Source organism: Gobio gobio, assembly GCF_949357685.1.
Source record: "Gobio gobio genome assembly, chromosome: 23".
NCBI lineage: Eukaryota > Metazoa > Chordata > Actinopteri > Cypriniformes > Gobionidae > Gobio > Gobio gobio.
This window is the reverse complement of record NC_137119.1, coordinates 2,838,744-2,864,372: the sequence shown is the minus strand read 5'-3', so window position 1 is coordinate 2,864,372 and position 25,629 is coordinate 2,838,744. Positions and strand designations below refer to the sequence as shown.

Genomic DNA, 25,629 nt, shown 5'->3' with positions numbered 1-25,629 from the left:
CCTAACCCTACCCTTAAACTTACCCACACCTGTCCCTAACCCTACCCTTAAACTGACCCACACCTGTCCCTAACCCTACCCTTAAACTGACCCACACCTGTCCCTAACCCTTCCCTTAAACTGACCCACACCTGTCCCTAACCCTACCCTTAAACTGACCCACACCTGTCCCTAACCCTACCCTTAAACTGACCCACACCTGTCCCTAACCCTTCCCTTAAACTGACCCACACCTGTCCCTAACCCTACCCTTAAACTGACCCACACCTGTCCCTAACCCTACCCTTAAACTGACCCACACCTGTCCCTAACCCTACCCTTAAACTGACCCACACCTGTCCCTAACCCTACCCTTAAACTGACCCACACCTGTCCCTAACCCTACCCTTAAACTGACCCACACCTGTCCCTAACCCTACCCTTAAACTGACCCACACCTGTCCCTAACCCTACCCTTAAACTGACCCACACCTGTCCCTAACCCTACCCTTAAACTGACCCACACCTGTCCCTAACCCTTCCCTTAAACTGACACACACCTGTCCCTAACCCTACCCTTAAACTGACCCACACCTGTCCCTAACCCTTCCCTTAAACTGACCCACACCTGTCCCTAACCCTACCCTTAAACTGACCCACACCTGTCCCTAACCCTACCCTTAAACTGACCCACACCTGTCCCTAACCCTACCCTTAAACTGACCCACACCTGTCCCTAACCCTACCCTTAAACTGACCCACACCTGTCCCTAACCCTACCCTTAAACTGACCCACACCTGTCCCTAACCCTACCCTTAAACTGACCCACACCTGTCCCTAACCCTACCCTTAAACTGACCCACACCTGTCCCTAACCCTACCCTTAAACTGACCCACACCTGTCCCTAACCCTACCCTTAAACTGACCCACACCTGTCCCTAACCCTACCCTTAAACTGACCCACACCTGTCCCTAACCCTACCCTTAAACTGACCCACACCTGTCCCTAACCCTACCCATAAACTGACCCACACCTGTCCCTAACCCTACCCTTAAACTTACCCACACCTGTCCCTAACCCTACCCTTAAACTGACCCACACCTGTCCCTAACCCTTCCCTTAAACTGACCCACACCTGTCCCTAACCCTACCCTTAAACTTACCCACACCTGTCCCTAACCCTACCCTTAAACTGACCCACACCTGTCCCTAACCCTACCCTTAAACTGACCCACACCTGTCCCTAACCCTTCCCTTAAACTGACCCACACCTGTCCCTAACCCTACCCTTAAACTGACCCACACCTGTCCCTAACCCTACCCTTAAACTGACCCACACCTGTCCCTAACCCTACCCTTAAACTGACCCACACCTGTCCCTAACCCTACCCTTAAACTGACCCACACCTGTCCCTAACCCTACCCTTAAACTGACCCACACCTGTCCCTAACCCTACCCTTAAACTGACCCACACCTGTCCCTAACCCTACCCTTAAACTGACCCACACCTGTCCCTAACCCTACCCTTAAACTGACCCACACCTGTCCCTAACCCTACCCTTAAACTGACCCACACCTGTCCCTAACCCTACCCTTAAACTGACCCACACCTGTCCCTAACCCTACCCTTAAACTGACCCACACCTGTCCCTAACCCTACCCTTAAACTGACCCACACCTGTCCCTAACCCTACCCTTAAACTGACCCACACCTGTCCCTAACCCTTCCCTTAAACTGACCCACACCTGTCCCTAACCCTACCCTTAAACTGACCCACACCTGTCCCTAACCTTACCCTTAAACTGACCCACACCTGTCCCTAACCCTACCCTTAAACTGACCCACACCTATCCCTAACCCTACCCTTAAACTGACCCACACCTGTCCCTAACCCTACCCTTAAACTGACCCACACCTGTCCCTAACCCTACCCTTAAACTGACCCACACCTGTCCCTAACCCTACCCTTAAACTGACCCACACCTGTCCCTAACCCTTCCCTTAAACTGACCCACACCTGTCCCTAACCCTACCCTTAAACTGACCCACACCTGTCCCTAACCCTACCCTTAAACTGACCCACACCTGTCCCTAACCCTTCCCTTAAACTGACCCACACCTGTCCCTAACCCTACCCTTAAACTGACCCACACCTGTCCCTAACCCTACCCTTAAACTGACCCACACCTGTCCCTAACCCTACCCTTAAACTGACCCACACCTGTCCCTAACCCTACCCTTAAACTGACCCACACCTGTCCCTAACCCTACCCTTAAACTGACCCACACCTGTCCCTAACCCTACCCTTAAACTGACCCACACCTGTCCCTAACCCTACCCTTAAACTGACCCACACCTGTCCCTAACCCTTCCCTTAAACCAGCTTTACTCAAAGTGTGGGGCGCGCCCCACTGGTGGGGAATAGAGACGCGACAGGTGGGGCGCGACAAGCGGGAGGAAATGTGGTCATTTTTGAGCCCATCTTTATTACCCTTTTGAGCGATCCCACATGTGGGATTTTTATTTCGGTGCACCTGAGATGAGATGTGCTGCGCTGGTGAAAACACAAGACCATGAAATGACAAGTCCAGTGTTGATTTGAGAGGCTAAATTGATCAAACATGTGGTTAACTCACTGTCGGCCGCTGGCCGCTGTTACTTAAAAAAAAAAAAAAAACTTTAATTAAAACAAAAAAATGCTTCAAACATTTTTCTAAATTAACTTAATAAAGAAACGAAACAAAATATAACTATGACATTAAAAACAAAACTGAACTATTTTAATGGATGCAACAATGTGTAGGCCTAATAGGGAGGATAAAAAATAGAAGGAAAAAAAACACGGGCTTCAGTCGGACTCAGGCTGAAAATTTTGATAAGCTGTCGGACACGGGCCAGGCTAGGGCCTCAGTGCTTGACAATAAAAGCACTCGCTCAGTGCTTGATAATAATAATAAAAAACCTACTTTAGCTTTTCTTCTAAAGCAAAATGTAGCCTATTTCCGATTATAAAGCTTTGAAGCAATCCGTGTTGTAAAAAGCGCTAAATAAATGAAGGTGACTTGACATATCATGCATTGTTTTCAACCACATAAAGTTTATTTTAGGTTTCAAACATTTAAATACACATAAGTAGGCCTACTAGTAAAACAATATATTTAGAGTTTGTAAAATCAACCACTTTGTAAAATCAACAACCTTCAAAGCAACCACTGGCTCTGCACCAATTTACCTTAACTCGCTTGTTCAGACATACACACCCTCCAGGAGTTTGCGTTCTACCAGTGAACGACGCCTTGTGGTGCCATACCAGAGAGGCATGAAATCACTGTCACGGACCTTTTCCTGGACTGCCCCCACCTGGTGGAATGACCTGCCTATCTCAATTCGAGCAGCCGAGTCTGTAGCCATTTTCAAAAAACATCTAAAGACGCATCTCTTCCAGCAGCACCTGACCAATCAAGAATAGCACTTAACATTCTATTCATTTTTCTGTCTGTCTAATTTATTTAAAAAAAAAAAAAAAAAAAAAAAATCCTATGTGTTCTGTGTTAGATTAACTGAGACTTGTTACAGCACTTGCATACTGTAGCCTCTGACTGTTGTAGTTGCTTCTATTGCTCTCATTTGTAAGTCGCTTTGGATAAAAGCGTCTGCTAAATGACTAAATGTAAATGTAAAATAGGCCTACACACTGGTGTCACTGGAAGCAGCAATAACAATCCATTCAAAAATAATTTGCCAACGTTTTATTCATATCAGATACACATAGTGTAAGTAACTAAAAAGTTTACTCTATTCTTCTCCCAGTTCACCGGTCACTTACTTACATGTGTTTCGGGAGAAACTGATAAATTCACGCAAATCCGACTGACAGGACTCTCTGAACTGCGACGCAAACAAACATAGGCGCCCATCTCACGTTATAGATCAAAATCAAGATCATTTATGAAAGGTTTTAAATGGTTTTAAATAAAGGTTTTAAACACACTCACTAACACATATTTGATAATTGGATTATTAGATTTGATGACATGGTAAGCAAGTTTGTCAAGTTCGTCTGATATATCGGCTGAATTTATTTTTAAACTGCAGTATGGTCACAACAGAACAGAGGAACATAAAAATAACAAAGTTCTGATAAATAAAATGTATAAAAACTATGAAACGCCAACAGTCATAATGTGGTTGAGCGGTGTTTCTTCCGTTTTTATAATTTTGTCAAATATTAATTTATCGGCCATCATAAATGCCAATACCGATAGTTTGGAAAAACTTTGTTGGGGCGATTGGGGACAGGTGGGGCTCGGAACCCTTCACTACCTCCAAAGTGGGGAATGGCAGAAAAAGTTTGAGAAACACTGCCTTAAACTGACCCACACCTGTCCCTAACCCTACCCTTAAACTGACCCACACCTGTCCCTAACCCTACCCTTAAACTGACCCACACCTGTCCCTAACCCTACCCTTAAACTGACCCACACCTGTCCCTAACCCTTCCCTTAAACTGACCCACACCTGTCCCTAACCCTACCCTTAAACTGACCCACACCTGTCCCTAACCCTACCCTTAAACTGACCCACACCTGTCCCTAACCCTACCCTTAAACTGACCCACACCTGTCCCTAACCCTACCCTTAAACTGACCCACACCTGTCCCTAACCCTACCCTTAAACTGACCCACACCTGTCCCTAACCCTACCCTTAAACTGACCCACACCTGTCCCTAACCCTACCCTTAAACTGACCCACACCTGTCCCTAACCCTACCCTTAAACTGACCCACACCTGTCCCTAACCCTACCCTTAAACTGACCCACACCTGTCCCTAACCCTACCCGTATCCCACCTCAATATCAGCAAAAGTGTTTTGCAATACAATATGAACACAGTAAGTACATTGTACTTATTTTTTGATGTAAGTATATAGTAGTTAAGGCCACCTAATATAAAAGTGGGGCCAAAAAAGGTATGTATGCTATTTATTTTTAAAAGAAATGAATAATTTTATTCAGAAATGATACATTAAATGGATCAAAAGTGATAAGGTGTTTACATTGTTTCAAATAAATGCTTTCTATTCATCAAAGAATTCTGAAAGACATTGATAATAATCATAAAAGTGTGTTGATATGAGAATGATTAGTGAAGGGTCATGTGACACTGAAGACTGGAGTAATTCAGATTTGATCACAGGAATAAATCACACTTTACTGTATATTCACACAGAGAACAGCTGATCTACACTGGAGGAATATATTACACTGCTTTACTGGAGTTAAGATCTACTTACATTTTTTCAATGTAACTTCAGAGAACATTCAAAAGTAACATTTCAATAATGTTTGAAGAATAATACAATGTAATGTTTCCTTATGGTTCATATAACCAAGAAAAAAATATGTTATAAATTGGACGTTTTGAACACTCAGAAAAAACATTTCATAACTTAATGGGAATGTTTAAGGTGCAGTGTGTAAGTTTTAGCGGCATCTAGTGGTGAGGTTGTGAATTGCACCCGCTCACCCCTCCCTTTCGGAGCACATAGAGAAGCTACGGTGGCCCACACAGGACAAACATGTGGTCGTGTGAGACATCAGAGAGTGACTAGTGCTCTGTAGAGAAGTTTGTCCCTTTAGGGCCACTGTAGAAACATGGCAACGCAAAATGGCGGCTTCACTGTAAGGGACCCGCGGTTTGTGTAGATGGAAACGGCTCATTCTAAGCTAATAAAAACATAACGGCTCATTATGTAAGGTCTTTATACTCCACTGAAAACATGGTTATGTGTATTATATTGCATTTCTGTCATTAGATCCTCATAAATACTACACACTGCACCTTTAACAAAACGTTCTTGGAATATATTTTTGTGATCTGGGCTGACTTCTTTAAAAAAACATGAATAATCTTATCGACCTCAAACTTTTGAATGGTATTGTGAAATAAAAATATTTTAAAAATCTAATAAATTGAATTTACAGATCCTGTTTACAGAAGTGAAGGGTGTAATTTCACCAAATGTAAGGTTTCTCCCCTTGTCTTCAAATAATTGGACAAACTGAGACCACAGCCTCACATCATTATAGACAGAGCAAGACACGCTCAATCAAGCATTTGCCTCTTCTATCCTCATTTAGCAAACTGACAGAAGAGCGGATCTCATGTTTGAGACGGTTCTGTCAGGAAAGGTCCTCCACTATTCAGAATACGTTTATCTCCATCTTGAACACAGATGTTGTGGCTTTTACGCTTGGAGAAAGTGGCGAGCGTTGTGAGCGGGTCTGGTCGGGCCGAGGGCCCAGTTACGGTCTGGGGTTCTGCTTGAGATGTTGTGTCGGGGTAACATGATCCAGCCGTGTGTTTTGACCTCAGGTCACCTTCGTCCAGCTCAGCAGTTTCAAAATGCACTAGATGGGCTTAAGCAGGCGTACTAATTGCCGACTATGTGATTTACAAAAATCAGACTTGAGACTCGACCATGCATTCACATTATTACTGGTTTCCCATTTTCATGGTTTAAAGGGTTAGTTCACCCAAAAATGAAAATTCTGTCATTAATTCCTCACCCTCATGTCGTTCGACACCCGTCAGACCTCCGTTCATCTTCAGACACAAATGAAGATATTTTAGTGTAAATCTGATGCTGAGAAAGGCTTCAGATAGGCCTCCATTGGCATTCAGTACATTTACACTCACAAGACCCATAAAAGGCTCTAAAAACGTCGTTACAAAGTCCATCTCACCACAGTGACTCTACAATAATTTTACAATGCGACGACAATAGTTTTTGTGCACAAAAAAAATTCTAAATAACACCTTTATCCAGCTTGTTCTTGTCTTCCGTGTGTGTCTCCACGACGCATGCGTGAGAATATGAGCAGATCCGGCGTTCGGACACATGACCCAGAAGAGATTTGTTTACGAGCAGAGGAAGACGCGCGTATCTCAGCTGTTGAATTCTACATTGATCGTGCTTTAGGTCTCGGCGTAGTTCTCAAAATGGGGCTAAAGTGAGCATTTCATGGATTCCCGAACTCTGGCGCTGCGTCATATTCTCGCGCATGCGTCGTGGAGGCACACACGGAAGACAAGAACAAGCTGGATAAAGGTGTTATTTAGATTTTTTTTGCGCACAAAAACTATTGTCGTCGCTTCGTAAAATTATTGTAGAGTCACTGTGGTGAGATGGACTTTGTAACGACGTTTTAAGTGCCTTTTATGGGTCTTGTGAGTGTAAATGTACTGAATACCAATGGAGGCCTATCTGAAGCCTTTCTCAGCATCAGCTTTACACTAAAATACCTTCATTTGTGTCTGAAGATGAACGGAGGTCTGACGGGTGTCCAATGACATGAGGGTGAGGAATTAATGACAGAATTTTCATTTTTGGGTGAACTAACCGTTTAAGTGGCGAATTAATTTTGTGAGCATGTGCTTTTATAACTAATATGTGATGTGTAAACGGCTCTGCCAAACATAGTGCCTTGGGTCAGCTTGGTGCAATACAAATTTAAATTTGTCAGCCAGAAATGAACATTTGCATGCCGTCACTGCATCATTTTAATTTTCTAATTTCTAATGTCTTTTAAATTGCATGCAAAAATCTGAACAGCCTTTTGAAAACATGTGAATCAGTGTTTCTCAGTGTTTTATGCACCGGGGTAACCGCTGTATTTCTATTTTTCCATTAGCGCCACCTACTGTCAGAGAGTGAATCTGCTGTATTTTTCACATTGGTCGCACATGAAAACTGGACATTTGTGCTGGTGTGAACTGGCCTTAAAGGACGGTTTGATTATGATTAGACTTGTGTAGCTTTAGTGAGTGTGTAGTGTCGCTGTTTGAGCATAAACAACATCTGCAAAGTTACAACGCTCAAAGTTCAGAGCAAAGGGAGATATTTTCTCTTACAGAAATCTCTTTTTTTAAGGACTACAACAAACGGCTGAGAGGGACTACAACGAGTCAAGGGGAGCAGCAGCTCATTTGCATTTAAAGGAACACACACAAAAACGTCTCGTTTTTGCTCACCCTCAAAAAGTGACAATTTTAACATGCTATAGAAAATGATCTGTGGGGTATTTTGAGCTGAAACTTCACACACACTCTGGGGACATCAGATGCTTGTTTTACATCTTGTGAAAAGAGGCATTAAATTAGCCTGGTTTAATGAGCTGTAGTGAAATGTTAGTACTCACAGTTGAAGTCGGGCTCAATGTTGTCTCCTGCTAGGAGGCTGTTGATTGTGATTTGGAAGATGAGATGCAGCAGCAGGAACGTCATACTGGTGAGACACAGGGATTTCAGCAAGCGCCCCGTGTGGCCTGGAGAACAAAAAGCATAAAAACATTACATTAGGACCAGTGATGGGAATAACGGCGTTATAGATAACGTTACTGAGAATAAAATGCGGCGTTACTATAATTGAGCTCACTGAAGCAGTTTTCATCCGAACAGGCTCTCTGGCAGTCGGACCTGCAATGTTTTTTTTCTCTGGTTGATTGGTGTGGGTGTGTGTGTGTGTGTGTGTGTGTGTGTGTGTGTGTGTGTGTGTGTGTGTGTGTGTGTGTGTGTGTGTGTGTGTGTGTGTGTGTGTGTGTGTGTGTGTGTGTGTGTGTGTGTGTGTGTGTGTGTGTGTGTGAGTGCGGGGGTGGTACACATAACTGATGATGATTGGTGGGTGGGAGACAAGGTTGAGGTTGATAGGTTGAGTTCACACACACACACACACACACACACCTATGACACACACGCATATGCACAGTCACACACACCAACGACCAGGAGGAGTCAGAGCGATGGCAAGTCCAACGACTCAAAGGTAGCTTTCGCAAACTGGAAGTATAAGCGCTACTTTTCCCTCGTTGAGGTGAAAGGTAAGAATGTTTATGTGACGTGCAACTTATGCCCAGGAAGAAAGAGTCTCTCCACATCTGTGGCCAGTATTTCTAATCTAATGAAGCCTCACATCATCACATGCCGCCACAAAATTAGTGGCTAAAAACCCAGGAGATAACGTGAGCTCCACTACCAAAGGAGTAGTACTGATAATATTTACACAATATATACACTATAGTAGTTCTACTGATAATATTTACACAATATATACACTATAGTAGGTCTACTGATAATATTTACACAATATATACACTATAGTAGTTCTACTGATAATATTTACACAATATATACACTATAGTACGTCTACTGATAATATTTACACAATATATACACTATAGTAGTTCTACTGATAATATTTACACAATATATACACTATAGTAGGTCTACTGATAATATTTACACAATATTTACACTATAGTAGGCCTACTGATAATATTTACACAATATTTACACTATAGTAGGCCTACTGATAATATTTACACAATATTTACACTATAGTACGTCTACTGATAATATTTACACAATATATACACTATAGTAGGCCAACTGATAATATTTACACAATATTTACACTATAGTAGGTCTACTGATAATATTTACACTATAGTAGGCCTACTGATAATATTTACACAATATTTACACTATAGTACGTCTACTGATAATATTTACACAATATATACACTATAGTAGGCCAACTGATAATATTTACACAATATTTACACTATAGTAGGTCTACTGATAATATTTACACTATAGTAGGTCTACTGATAATATTTACACAATATTTACACTATAGTAGGTCTACTGATAATATTTACACAATATTTACACTATAGTAGGTCTACTGATAATATTTACACTATAGTAGGCCTACTGATAATATTTACACTATAGTAGGTCTACTGATAATATTTACACTATAGTAGGTCTACTGATAATATTTACACAATATTTACACTATAGTAGGTCTACTGATAATATTTACACAATATTTACACTATAGTAGGCCTACTGATAATATTTACACTATAGTAGGTCTACTGATAATATTTACACAATATTTACACTATAGTAGGTCTACTGATAATATTTACACAATATTTACACTATAGTAGGCCTACTGATAATATTTACACTATAGTAGGTCTACTGATAATATTTACACAATATTTACACTATAGTACGTCTACTGATAATATTTACACTATAGTAGGTCTACTGATAATATTTACACAATATTTACACTATAGTACGTCTACTGATAATATTTACACAATATTTACACTATAGTAGGTCTACTGATAATATTTACACTATAGTAGGTCTACTGATAATATTTACACAATATTTACACTATAGTACGTCTACTGATAATATTTACACAATATTTACACTATAGTAGGCCTACTGATAATATTTACACAATATTTACACTATAGTAGTTCTACTGATATTATTTACACTATAGTAGGCCTACTGATAATATTTACACTATAGTACGTCTACTGATAATATTTACACAATATTTACACTATAGTAGGTCTACTGATAATATTTACACAATATTTACACTATAGTAGGTCTACTGATAATATTTACACAATATTTACACTATAGTAGGTCTACTGATAATATTTACACAATATTTACATTATAGTAGGCCTACTGATAATATTTACACTATAGTAGGTCTACTGATAATATTTACACAATATTTACACTATAGTAGGTCTACTGATAATATTTACACAATATTTACACTATAGTAGGTCTACTGATAATATTTACACTATAGTAGGTCTACTGATAATATTTACACTATATTTACACTATAGTAGGTCTACTGATAATATTTACACAATATTTACACTATAGTAGGTCTACTGATAATATTTACACAATATTTACACTATAGTAGGTCTACTGATAATATTTACACAATATTTACACTATAGTAGGTCTACTGATAATATTTACACAATATTTACACTATAGTAGGTCTACTGATAATATTTACACAATATTTACATTATAGTAGGTCTACTGATAATATTTACACAATATTTACACTATAGTAGGTCTACTGATAATATTTACACAATATTTACACTATAGTAGGTCTACTGATAATATTTACACAATATTTACATTATAGTAGGCCTACTGATAATATTTACACTATAGTAGGTCTACTGATAATATTTACACAATATTTACACTATAGTAGGTCTACTGATAATATTTACACAATATTTACACTATAGTAGGTCTACTGATAATATTTACACAATATTTACACTATAGTAGGTCTACTGATAATATTTACACAATATTTACACTATAGTAGGTCTACTGATAATATTTACACTATAGTAGGTCTACTGATAATATTTACACAATATTTACACTATAGTAGGTCTACTGATAATATTTACACAATATTTACACTATAGTGGGTCTACTGATAATATTTACACAATATTTACACTATAGTAGGCCTACTGATAATATTTACACTATAGTAGGTCTACTGATAATATTTACACAATATTTACACTATAGTAGGCCTACTGATAATATTTACAATAATGTATTGAATTTGATAGGTGTCTCTCACATTGTCCTAGCCTGGGAAAACCCGGACAACTTCCGGCAAATTTAGATTTGCTCTGCAAGTAGTCTGGCAAAGAGCCCATTCAAACCCATTTCTAAGCCCCAGAAATCGAGGCACCAATCAGAAACGTTGAGGCGGGCTTTACACGATGACGACAGCGCAGCGACAGTGAAGCAGATTCTGTACACATTTACATTTACATTTATGCATTTGGCAGACGCTTTTATCCAAAGCGACTTACATTGCATTCAAGGTACACATTTTACATTTAGTCAGTTCTTGCTTTCCCTGGGAATCGAACCCATGACCTTGGCGTTGCTAGCGCCATGCTCTACAGTTTGAGCTTTAGGTAAGGTGACCAGATTTCTGAAATGGAAACCGGGGACATTTCCTATTTGAGAACACAAGTACAGACAAGAACGCATATTGAGAAACGGCCAGAGTCTCAGATGTTTCTCCGTCGCTCTGCATACGTCATCTCCCTCATCGCTCTGATTGGTTTTAGGTCTATCCAATTGCGCCGAGAGGCATTTGAGCGACGCCCGTAGGTGACGCCCCTTTGGAAATGATTTGTCTATGAAGCTTTGCCAGACCATAACTCAGTTACTACTGAGAATGGTCTGGTTTTAACCAGGCTAACATTGTCCCACAGCAACATTACAATAGTGTACATTAATGTACAATGTTTTATAATAATAATTTATTCTATTTAGTGTCCAATTCATTCATTTAACATATTTAATATTGGGGGCATTCAAGTTATTTGACATATTTGAACATTTGAAGAAAAAGAAAAAAGTACACATTAATTACTTTCCCTGGTAATTAGTTACTTTTTATAATGATGTAACTCAGTTACTATTTGTAAGAAGTAACTAGTAACTATAACTAATTACTTTTTTAAAGTAACGTGCCCAACACTGATTAGGACATGCATATGAGTGCACAGTCTAGTCTAACAACTTAGTCCTCTAATTTTTTTCTTTACTAAAAATAAATAACTAATCCTTTAAACAAGTAATCTGATTACATAACTCAAGTTACTTGTAATGCGTGACCCCAACACTGCTCAAGAGAGTACGCCGTTTTGGACATTATATGTCAAAGTTGAAGACTTTCCTGTTGAAATCTGTGGAACTTGAGAATTTTCATAAACATGTCAAAAAGTTTTCGTAATTCTTACAGAGTAAGAAGGGCTTGATGACTTGTAATACTGCAGATTCATATGGTATTAGTCCGGCAGACGCTGTAGGAAATTCAAGAATTCAACATGTCAGGGTGAAAGTTCACAGAGTTGAAGCTGTCGTTCTGCTCTTAACAGGAAAGAGCGCCGTAATCCACGGCTATTAGCGGAAATTCACCCTCGTATTACAGGTCTCTCTCTCTCTCTCTCGCTCTCTCTCAGCATTCATTTAGTGTTGATATGTTTGGCAGTGTTTGGCCTGTTCATCATTGAGGATCAGTGTGAGTTCAGAGCCGTGGCCATTTTCAGAAAGATCCAAATGAAACAATGCTGTGAGTAATGCATGTTATAGGGTCGAAACGGCTGTTGATTTATGCATAATGCTACATAAACATGCTTTATGATAGAAGAGAAGGATTTGGGCTGGGTGGATGTTGGTCCACCATCAAAGGAACAAAAGCTTCTTGATAGAGTGGGACGCTGGGAATGACACCGATAGCATCAAACATGTTCAAAAACACCCACAACCCATCCGGCCCAAGTGAGGAAATGGCATCATATGCAAACCAATATGTGCTTCATTTAATTGGCAATTCTGGACAGATAATATCACGAATCAAAGCCCTACTTTCTGCATGGATTTAGTTCATGTTTGAAGGCTTTCTAACACATAGCATCTGTGAGGTAGAACACGAGGTCTGAAACGTTACAGATGATAGTATGCATGATATTAGTCTCTTTTGATTAAATGCAGCGCTCATTAATTCACAAGAGCACACTTACAGTCATATTCAACATATCAGAGGTAATGAGAGCGGATCGTTTCTTTCCCCGTGGGTTTCAGTGAAATATTAGGTATCAGTCCTCAGACACCGTCTGTTTCCGTAGCACGCCGTAAATCAATTTATGAAAACGTTAGGAAGTAGAACAAGGCCTCGTCATGGAGTTAGCAAACTTTCAGAAAGGATTAGAAAAATGTCACAGACATGTCAATGAAGTTAAAACTAGGGGTTTCACTCTGATAAATACTTAATTAGACTTCTTTTTAAAAACATTAAATCTCCAAACTATCCAAACCCTCTAGCGCCACCAACTGTCCAAAGTTTCACTTACATTTATGCTAATAACTTTTGAACCGCAAGGGATAGAGACATAATATTTTCCTCTTAGACGGTTTGTCCTATTTTCACGAAAATCAAATCAGATCATCTTCTGACCATGATGACAAAAAGTTGTTAAAAGCTTTTTGATAAACCCAATCGTTCTTAAATAAAGCGCAAACTAATTTGATGAAGAACACGCCAATTTTGGACGCGAGGCTATATCTCCACAATTTTTTTGTGTATTCAGACCAAACTTGGTACACATCATCACAAGCATGACCTGAGGCTACATGCTATATTTTGGCATAGCACCACCTACTGGTCCGGAGATATGACAAATGGCTATTTTTGCATATAACTTCTGAACAGTTTGCCTAAAAATCATAAAGTTATCGTGTGTTCGGGGCGGCATTCTGAGTCGAATCTCACCCAAATTTCCCATATCGGCAATTTTGAATTTTGTAAGCCTAATAAATATTTACATGCTTGTAAATTCGGTTGATGTATTTTCACAACAGACATCTCGTTAGATTCCTGAATCCTTGCCGAGTCCAACGATACCAAACATGCTATGTTTCGCCTTACGGTTTGTCCGACGTTGTGATTTAGCGTTTAAAAAAACTTTCACGAATATTTTCGAAATGGTTATTCCAATCGAGACGAAACCAATGATTGTAAATGGCAAATAATGCAATCAAAGTCGGACACGGGGCATTTTATTATATGCTCATCAATATAAGTTTCTATAACTCCTAAACGAAATGAGATATCTTCATGGAATTTGGGACCCTTATATGAGCGCACTCAGAGGACACATAAAAAAAGCAGTGGGATTGCATCACTTGGTGGCGCTGTAATTGAACAAAACGTGAAATTAGCACTAAGTACAGTACAGTATTTTGTTTTAAAATGTTATATTTTAGCGCATTAGCGTATCGTTACAGAACTCAGTATGTGTCATCAGGACCATGCCTTAAAGGTACTCGATTTCAAGACAGCGTAATAAAAGTTGTAATAAAATTTCCAAAAATGCAAATAACTTTTGATTAATTTTGCCGATTTTAATGAAACTGGTCTTGATAGATTCCTTGGGTCATGCCGAGAACAATGATACCAATTATGTTTTAAGTTCCTGTCCGCCATGTTGAATTTCTTTGAAAACCTACTTTTTCGAACCATGCCGGCAAAACGTTATCAAAAGCTTTCCTCTGCAACGCTTTGGCATATTGACACCAAACTTTCTGTGTGTCATTGTCACCTCACACTGACCACACTATAATAATTTGATAATAGCGCCACCTATTGGTCGAAAGTGATAACCAATTTAACCATATTACAGTGATTATACTTGTGATTTTTCAGCCATTTTGCCTGAAATAATATTTAATTAATTGTTTATTGTTGCAATTTTTATGAAGCTCCCAGCCATGCTTGCGTGTGTCGTTTTGCGCTTAGCTATATTTGTTAAATGGTACACGCTAAAAAATGCTGGGTTAACAAGGTGGGTTGAAAATGGACTAACCCAGCAAATGGGTTGTTTTAACTCAGCGATCGGGTTAAATGTCTGCTCAAAACAACCCAATCGCTAGGTTAAAACAACCCAATTGGTTTTTTAGAGTGTAATGTATGTTTAAAATGTACAGTCTTTAACTTTCACGGCTAGACAAAAGTTACGGGCTATTTTAATAAAACATTTAAAGGAAGTCATCATGGGGTTTTAAAAGAAATTACGTAATCAAGTTTCAGCTCGTCCGTTTTAAAAACTGTGTGTGAGGAAAGAAGACATTAATTTTTGGAGCACTTGTGTCCATCAATGTATTAACACCTAATGATAATCATTCCTAAACCACCTGAGGATCGTTGCCAAGCAAGTCTGCCAAGATTTTACGATCTTTACAGTGGTTTGCTGTTATGAAAATGTTTTACAGGTCTGCTCATGCCACACTGTTTTACTGTGTGTTCAGGCAATTAGTCTAATTAGAAGACGCTCAACCAAACGGGCAAATCACTTGCATGTTGATTCCTGGTCATAGTTTCTGTCAAGATTAATCCTTGCCTGAGTGTGTAGAGTGATGAAAAAAACAGTCATCAGTTCAGTGGATTGAATATGTGCGGATGACGAGCAAACGGAGAGCGAGGATCAGTCGCGCTGTGCATTGAAGCCATTATGAGCTGCAGTTTTTAAAAGCAGAACTGAGCTAAAGCCCCACCACGGCAGAAAGGCGATACTGGCACAGGAAGCGCAAATATGGACCAGATGTGTTTGTTATTTAGCGGCGGAGTACTAAAGGCTGCTCTGTTGGCACGTCGCGTCTGCGTGCCGTTTGGCCACAGTTTCTCATTATTCTTTTCCCTGATGAGCCACTTCATCCATTTCAGCCGACTGAATGGGTCTCAGTGTTTGCATGCGGTACGTAATGGTCAAAATGTGTGGTGCATCTTTATTGTTTGAGAGAAAGAGTCCATGTCCTTCGCTCCTGTAAGAGCTCTATTAGTTGCAGAGTACATACAGTACAAATGATTGGGGTCAAGTGCTGTCAAATCGATTAATCGCGATTAATCACATCCAAGATAAAAGTTTGTGTTAACATAATATATGAGCGTGTAATGTGTGCACTCAAAAAAATGCTAAAAACAACCCAAGTTGGGTTGAAAAGTTACATTTTGGTTGCGACATCAGGTGACAGGTTGATATTGTGTTGTTTTTAGGTTGTGTTGTAAAGTAACCAAAATCCAACGTCTCAAACCAACACCAAATTGACGTCAGATACTGACATTTAGTCATGAGGTATGACGACCAAAACCCAACGTCTCCTTGATGTCATAATGGTAACGTCCACACAACATCAAATTCTAACATCATTAGAAGTTGATATTTTGTTGTTTTTAGGTTGTGTTGTAAAGTAACCAAAATCCAACGTTGAGCCAACGTCTCAAACCAACTCCATATTGACGTCAGATACTGACTTTTAGTCATGAGGTAGGCCTATGATGACCAAAACCCAACGTCCACACAAAGTCAAATTCTAACATTATTGGACGTTGATATTTTGTTAGTTTTAGGTTGTGATATTAACTAACCAAAATCCAACATTGAGCCAATGTCTCAAACCAACGCCATATTGACGTCAGATACTGACATTTAGTCATGAGGTATGACGAACAAAACCCAACTTCTCCTTGATGTCATAATGGTAACGTCCACACAACATCAAATTCTAACATCATTAGACGTTGATCTTTAGTTGGTTTTAGGTTGTGGTATTAACTAACCAAAAGCCAACGTTGAGCCAACGCCATATTGACGTCAGATAATGACATTCAGTCATGAGGTAGGCCTATGAAGACCAAAACCCAACGTCCACATAAAGTCAAATTCTAACATTATTAGACGTCGATATTTTGTTAGTTTTAGGTTGTAGGTTTAGGTCAAGAAAGTAATGTTATTTTTATATTACTTGGTTAACCCGATCAGTGAATGTAACCGCAAACCGTACACACACACACACACACACGCGCAAGAAAGGAATGTCAATTTTATATTACTTGGCCGACCCGATCAGTGAATAACCGCGACCCATACACACACACGCGCGCACACGCGCCAGAAAGTAATGTTATTTTTATATTACTTGGTTAACCCGATCGGTGAATGTAACCGCGAACCGTACACACACACGCAAGAAAGGAATGTTATTTTTGTATTACTTGGCCGACCCGATCAGTGAATGTAACCGCAAACCACACACACACACACACGCGCGCGCACACACGCGCAAGAAAGGAATGTCAGTTTTATATTACTTGGCCGACTCGATCAGTGAATAACCGCGACCCATACACACACGCGCGCACACACACGCGCACACAAACGCACACATACACGCGCAAGAAAGGGATGTCAGTTTTATATTACTTGGCCGACCCGATCAGTGAATAACCGTGACCCATACACACACGCGCGCACACACACACGCGCGCTCTCACACACACGCGCGCGCACACAGACATACGCGCGCAAGAAAGTCATGTTATTTTGGCCGGCCCGATCAGTGAATGTAACCGCAAACCATACACGTACACACACACAAACACACGCGCGCGCAAGAAAGGAATGTCAGTTTTATATTACTTGGCCGACCTGATCAGTGAATAACCGCGACCCATACACACACGCGCGCACACACACGCACATACACATGCAAGAAAGGAATGTTATTTTTGTATTACTTGGCCGACCTGATCAGTGAATGTAACCCCAAACTGTACACGTACACACACACATGCGCGCGCACACACACACACACAAACGCACACGCACACACGCAAGAAAGGAATGTTATTTTTGTATGACTTGGCCGACCTGATCAGTGAATGTAACCCCAAACTGTACACGTACACACACACATGCGCGCGCACACACACACGCACACAAACGCACACTCACACACACAAGAAAGGAATGTTATTTTTGTATTACTTGGCCGGCCGGATCAGTGAATATAACAATGTAACAATGCAATACTAACACATAGAAAACATGTTTTACTCACATCAGTGTGAGTAAGCGAACAAACACGCAATGTCTTACACACGTGAGCTGGAACCGCATGTTTATTGCTCGGCGACCCGTTTAGCTCCACGAGTCGGTGGGCGGGGCTTGAGGCGGTGCTTCTGCGTCTTATTACATCAATGATTGACATATTCTGAGATCTCTCGTTTTCTGGGTCTGGTGTCAATAAAAGCTTTTCTTTGACTAACAAGGGCGTTTTCAGCTCTGAAACTTACATGATATTCTTATATCACGATGAACTTTATATATCAAAGGCTCAAGGGAAAGTTGATTTCTCAATTCATCACCTCTTTAAGCCTCTGCATTGTATAATCAAAGAGTTTATAATGTTTCTGACTGCAATATTATAGGATGCAAAAATACAGTAAAACTATTTAAAATCCCTCTAATATGCTGATTGAAACATTTCTGATTATCAGTGTTGACAATTGTTGGACAGAAAGTTCAAAAGAACAGCATTAATTTAAAACAGAGATCTTATGTAACATTTAATGTGACTTTGAATCAATTTAATGTATCTCAATAAATCTATTAACAGCAAACAACACCCATCACTGCAATAAAACATGCTTTATTTTACACCCTGAGCCTTTAAACCCGAGCGCTGAGCGGATGTTTATTGCTCTCAGATCCATTGGTTAGTATTTATCTCAGCATCTGGTTTCTAAGTTTGCAACATGTCAAGAAAATGAATCATCACAACCTCTGATTCATGTATAAAACTTGCAGGAAAACACTCGTCTGACCTTTTCTTACTGGCATTCACAGTCAGAACGCAACCTGTATTAGATCAGAGACAAACTGAACTGCTATACACCCATCAGGCATAACATTATGTCCTAATATTGTGCTGACCCATTGAGGCATGGACTCCTCTAGACCCCTGAAGGTGTGCTGTGGTGTCTGACACCAAGATGTTAGCAGCAGATCCTTCAAGTCCTGTAAGTTGCGAGGCGGGGCCTCCATGGATCGGACTTGTTTGTTCAGCTCATCCCACAGATGCTCGATTGGATTGAGATTTTTGGAGGCAGAGTCAACGCCTCAAACTCGTTGTTTGGAAATTTCATTATAACTTTTGCTCCCTTACACCTTCTGATACCTTTCTATCAGAACCAGCATTAACTTCTTGAGCAGTTTGAGCTCCAGTAACTCATCTGTTTGATCGGACCACACGATCAAACTCGCTCAAATCCTTACGCTTGCCCATTTTTCCTGCTTCTAACACATCAACTCTGAGGACAACATGTTCACTTGCTGCCTAATATATCCCACCCACTAACAGATCATCAGTGTTATTCACTTCATAAATGTTATGCCTGATCGGTGTATACACAATATACAAAAAGAGAAAGGGAAGTTCAACAGAGAAACGGATCCACAGAGTCATGTCCTACAGTGTGAGAGTCATTAATTGGACTATATGTCTAATTCACACACACTTCCTTCTTTAAACACACTACAGTAGATATATAGCAGTGTCAGTCCGTCAGGGTTATTTATACTCCGCTCTGCTGCCATGAACTGATCAAACTCTGTTTTACAACAGTGTATTACAGCTTACGATTTGGCCGAAGGTGGAAAGTTTGCAAAAATGTGGGACTAACATGAAAACGCAGTAGAAATGCGGTGGACAGCAGGTAACCTCGCTTCAGCGAGAGATATATTATCCACAGCACATCTAAAGCAGCTGTTCTGCCTTTGTTTTCAAGCTCTCATTCATGACTTTATTTTAAGGTGATCCGGCCTTGGATTGTGTATACAGGCGTTTAGCTCAAGTCGATTTATGAAAAGAATGAAACCTCAAAGAGGAAAAGTTCACTCAGAATTAAAATCCTCATCATTGTGTTGATCCAAACCCGGTAGCACAAAATATGATGTTTTGAAGAATGTTCATGCCGCTCTTATCCAACAGAGGCCCAAAAACATCAGAAGAGACTCTTTCAAAAGCATTTAAAATCTATATTAAAGAGCACCTATTATGGCATTTAAAATGTTCCAAATATTGTTTTAGAAGTCCCCAACAACAGTTTTGCATGCATGCAATGACAAAAAAGACTTTAGTTTTCTTATAATATGCATTTATTTTGACCTGTTTTGACAGCGATTCTCAAATGATTCCTTTAGTGATTCACTTTTCAAAACCCCGCCTTTACGTGACGCTAATCTGCGGTGATTGGTCCGATGACCCAGTCAGTTGTGATTGGTATAGTCTGTGCAGATATTCTCGGAAACGGAACGCCCATCAAAGTCTTATAGTGACAGTAATTTGTTAATATGTGTCAGGAGTTATGAATATGAAAACCGCGTCGGAACCGTTTGATTGTAATATGAGCCTCAGCTGATCTCATTCATAAAAAAACTCCTCTATTCTCCTCTCGAAGACTCGCGACAAATCAACATCCCTCAGGGCTTTTAATTCAAAAGTGTGCAGATGAGGAGACATATTGATAGATTCTCATATGTCTGTGTCAAATTTCTAAACAGAGGAGTATTTTTTATTCAATACTTCCTCAAAATGCGCAGATGTAGCCTAATCATGTGCGATTGAGTCTCTCTTATGTGTTGTTTTCAGCTCATACTGGCAGCCGGAGGGCGCTCTGTGCACATGTAGTCCATATATGGCACACACAGACGAAGAAGAACCATGTGCCATAATAGAAGTCCATAATAAAAGCTTCCTGAGATCGCGAAACATGCAAATAGAGACATTTGAAGACTAATAAACACACAATCGCGACGATGTATGGTTTGTCTTCAAGCCACTTAGTCTTCAAATGCTCATCCTTGGGCAGATGAAAAAAGTTTGCTTTTGAGTCGCACTTCAGAACACAGTGTCTCGTGGCCATGATGTTTTCTAGTTTTCACTGGTGTCTCGTCTCCATGATGTTTTCTAGTTTTCACTGGCGTCTCGTCTCCATGATGTTTTCTAGTGTTCACTGGCGTCTCGTCTCCATGATGTTTTCTAGTTTTCACTGGCGTCTCGTCTCCATGATGTTTTCTAGTTTTCACTGGCGTCTCGTGGCCATGATGTTTTCTAGTTTTCACTGGCGTCTCGTGGCCATGATGTTTTCTAGTTTTCACTGGCGTCTCGTCTCCATGATGTTTTCTAGTTTTCACTGGCGTCTCGTCTCCATGATGTTTTCTAGTTTTCACTGGCGTCTCGTGGCCATGATGTTTTCTAGTTTTCACTGGCGTCTCGTCTCCATGATGTTTTCTAGTGTTCACTGGCGTCTCGTCTCCATGATGTTTTCTAGTTTTCACTGGCGTCTCGTCTCCATGATGTTTTCTAGTTTTCACTGGCGTCTCGTCTCCATGATGTTTTCTAGTTTTCACTGGCGTCTCGTCTCCATGATGTTTTCTAGTTTTCACTGGCGTCTCGTCTCCATGATGTTTTCTAGTTTTCACTGGCGTCTCGTCTCCATGATGTTTTCTAGTTTTCACTGGCGTCTCGTGGCCATGATGTTTTCTAGTTTTCACTGGCGTCTCGTCTCCATGATGTTTTCTAGTGTTCACTGGCGTCTCGTCTCCATGATGTTTTCTAGTTTTCACTGGCGTCTCGTCTCCATGATGTTTTCTAGTTTTCACTGGCGTCTCGTCTCCATGATGTTTTCTAGTTTTCACTGGCGTCTCGTCTCCATGATGTTTTCTAGTTTTCTCTGGCGTCTCGTCTCCATGATGTTTTCTAGTTTTCACTGGCGTCTCGTCTCCATGATGTTTTCTAGTTTTCACTGGCGTCTCGTCTCCATGATGTTTTCTAGTTTTCACTGGCGTCTCGTCTCCATGATGTTTTCTAGTTTTCACTGGCGTCTCGTCTCCATGATGTTTTCTAGTTTTCACTGGCGTCTCGTCTCCATGATGTTTTCTAGTTTTCTCTGGCGTCTCGTCTCCATGATGTTTTCTAGTTTTCACTGGCGTCTCGTCTCCATGATGTTTTCTAGTTTTCACTGGTGTCTCGTCTCCATGATGTTTTCTAGTTTTCACTGGCGTCTCGTCTCCATGATGTTTTCTAGTTTTCACTGGCGTCTCGTCTCCATGATGTTTTCTAGTTTTCTCTGGCGTCTCGTCTCCATGATGTTTTCTAGTTTTCACTGGCGTCTCGTCTCCATGATGTTTTCTAGTTTTCACTGGCGTCTCGTCTCCATGATGTTTTCTAGTTTTCACTGGCGTCTCGTCTCCATGATGTTTTCTAGTCTTCACTGGCGTCTCGTGGCCATGATGTTTTCTAGTTTTCACTGGCGTCTCGTGGCCATGATGTTCCCTTTCGAAAGGGAACTCTCGCTGCGTCTAGCTGACGCTATGGGGGAACGCCCTCGGCGTGACTGGTGTCTGAAGCTACTATCGAATCACGGCAAAGTCTTTGACCGACGTCAGCCCATGACGTCATCAACGTGCGACCCGGAAGTATAAAAGGGCGCCGTGCCAACACATACACATCTTTCTCGTCTTCAGGGACTGTCTGTTTGAACTGCTATACGAGTTAAGGTAAAACAAATTCAATTATTAATACACACGAGTGTGTATTTACTGCCTGGGATCAAGAGCATGCACAGTCAAGTTCATTTGAAGTTGTTTGTGTGTGAGTGTGAGCGGTTTTCAATCTGAGATCGCTCCACTCTAGTCTGGCTTTTTTCCTGAGGGAAGAAAGTTTGGCATCTGGGACTGGATGATGCTGTCCCGCTCAAGCTGAGGCTGAGCGTTGGCATACATCATGGGTTCTCAGATGCAGCTCGCCGATCGTCGCGACGATCTGGCGGTTAACGAGACTAAACAGCAAGTGCTCTTAGGGATGGCTGGTGAGAGTGGTATGAATCCTCTCAGCCACCCTGACCGTGTATGCTGAGCTGATGAATGTTATGGAACGTACTGCAGGCAGGCTGCGGCTGCCATGTTGGCGCGTTAGAGGAGAGATCGCTCGTGGTAGATTGCACAATCGTTTTCTCCTTGGCCATAAACCATCAGCTCAGATGAGCCTTCCATTCCTTCTTGATCTTCTTACAGAGATCGAGAGGGCATGGAAGAATCCATATTCGACCCAATATTCATCAGCATCAGCGTTTAACTTCGCTGATGTCGAGGGGATAGGGGAATATGGATATGTGTTGAGGCTACCGACTGGCGAGGAAAGTTTGCAGACTTTTCTCGCATTTCGTGGGCATCAACACTGAGAGCTCAAACTGTGCTTTAATGGCAGGGGCATACACGGCAGCGGGTCAGGCTGGTGCTGCTTTTCACACCATGGCGGTGTTTCAGGCGTACCAGGCGGACCTGCTGGAGGATCTCGACCAGGGGGCCGGGCTGTCCCCTGAGGCGGTTGCTGAGCTGCGCCGCACCACAGATCTTGCTCTCCGGGCCACCAAGCAGACTGCTGCTGCCATCGGCCGCTCTATGGCGGCTATGGTGGTCACGGAGAGGCATCTGTGGCTGAGCCTGGCTGATATCGGGGAGAAAGAGAAAGGCTTTCTCCTCGATTCGCCGGTTTCGCCGACTGAACTTTTCGGCACCTCCGTTGAGGCGGGGGTTGGAAAGTTCAGGGAGGCGAAGGCGCGTTCAGCGGCATTTAAGACATGCATACCGCTGAGATCCGCGCCCCCACCCAGGCAGGCGGGACCTGGTCCTTCACGGTCTGAGGACCGTAGGCAGGACCAGAGAGCTAGCGTCTCCTCTCGTGCCCCCCCCCTCCGTGGAGGAGCAGGGCACAGAGGAGATGGGATTCCCGGGGGGGAAAAAGGATCTGAGGGAGGTGATCCAGGACCAACGCTCTCGGCGTTGGTGATGGATCACTTCCCTTGAGGGCGGTTACATCCTAGCCCTCTCCTTTTTCCTTTTTTAATGTCTTTTAATGATTTTTTACCCAGGCACTTCTTACATCAGGCCTGAGGCGGGCCCATGATGAGTAGAACTATGTTCTGATGGCCCACCCGGACCTGCTCAGTGAGAACGCCCCTTTCAGGCATTCAAGGGCGGTAGAACATGGTGGTGAGAACCGCACAATGAGTCTTCGCTCAGCATGCCGCAGGTGAGAGTGGTCATTTTTGTGTATTACACTAAAAATATGTATTTCTTACAGACCCCAGGTTTCCTGTATAGAGTTGGGTATTCATCAACGACTGAACGCTGAGGCGTCAGTTGGGATGTGGATGAAGGAGGCGCGTTGCTGAGGCACCGCCACCGTTGGTAATATGTACCACTTAGATCGGAGGCTCTAGTAAGGCAGGTGCCAATGCTGAGGCATCAAGGTACTGCTAGCCTAGCTGGCTATCAGGTTAAAGAGGGGCAAAAACGCTCTCCTGAAGGTCGGCTGTCAATTGTAGGCCTCAGTAGGCCTCTTGAACAAGGCGCGTTTTCAGTTGGAAGGCCTCAACCAGGCCTCACTGGAGGTATGTACCGATGTGCGCATCGGGACAGCTAGCCTGGCGGCTATCAGGTTGTAGGCCTCATCAGGCCTCCCTGAAGGCCCGCTGTTAGTTGTAAGGCCTTATTAGGCCTCCCTGAGGGTGAGCTCTCAGGTTGTGATCACTACCAGAGGCAGGTTGTAGGCCTCATCAGGCCTCCCTGAAGGCCTGCTGTTAACTCTAAGACCTTACTAGGCCTTTCTGAGGGTGAGCTCCCAGATTGTGGTCACTCCCAGAGGCAGGTTGTAGGCCTCATCAGGCCTCCCTGAAGACCTGCTGTTAAATTCTAAGGTAGTAGGCCCCATCAGGCCTCCCTAAGGTGTTCCTGGGATCCAGTCATCTAAAACAGTTAAGCACGAATTGCAAACAGGTAGCAGGCCTCTCCAGGCCTCCCTAAAGGCTGATTATCTGGTAGTAGGCCTCAATAGGCCTCCCTTGAGAGCGAGTTCCTTAATCAGGATGCTCGGATAGCCTGCGTAGCTTGACTGTCGACTAGTAGGCCTCAATAGGCCTCCCTGAGGGTGAGCTCCCAGGTTGTGGTCACTCGAACGAGGTAGTAGGCCCCATCAGGCCTCCCTAAGGCGTTCCTGGGATCCAGTCATTTGATACAGTTAGCACGCATTGCAAACAGGTAGCAGGCCTCTCCAGGCCTCCCTGAAGGCTGGTTATCAGGTAGTAGGCCTTAATAGGCCTCCCTTGAGGGCGAGTTCCTTAATCAGGATGCTCGAAAAGCCTGCGTAGCTTGACTGTCGGGTAGTAGGCCTCAATAGGCCTCCCGGAGGGTGAGCTCCCAGATTGTGGTCACTCGAACAAGGTAGTAGGCCCCATCAGGCCTCCCTAATGTGTTCCTGGGACCCAGTCATTTGAAACAGTTAG

The 25,629-nt window shown here is 41.9% G+C and overlaps 2 protein-coding genes across 4 annotated transcripts in view; both read right to left on the bottom strand.

Annotated features, from left to right (window-relative positions):
- Positions 1–25,629, bottom strand: part of impa2 (inositol monophosphatase 2) — a 246,568-nt gene that overhangs the window by 119,754 nt on the left and 101,185 nt on the right. The gene's annotated exons all lie outside the window — the stretch shown is intronic.
- The window catches only part of piezo2a (piezo-type mechanosensitive ion channel component 2a), a 333,058-nt gene that overhangs the window by 229,414 nt on the left and 78,015 nt on the right, over positions 1–25,629 (bottom strand). For all 3 annotated transcript variants that reach the window (XM_079805932.1, XM_079805930.1, XM_079805931.1), the window contains one exon: positions 8,189–8,314. In XM_079805932.1, the coding sequence (XP_079662058.1) occupies positions 8,189–8,314 (126 nt within the window). The remainder of the gene's footprint in view (positions 1–8,188; positions 8,315–25,629) is intronic.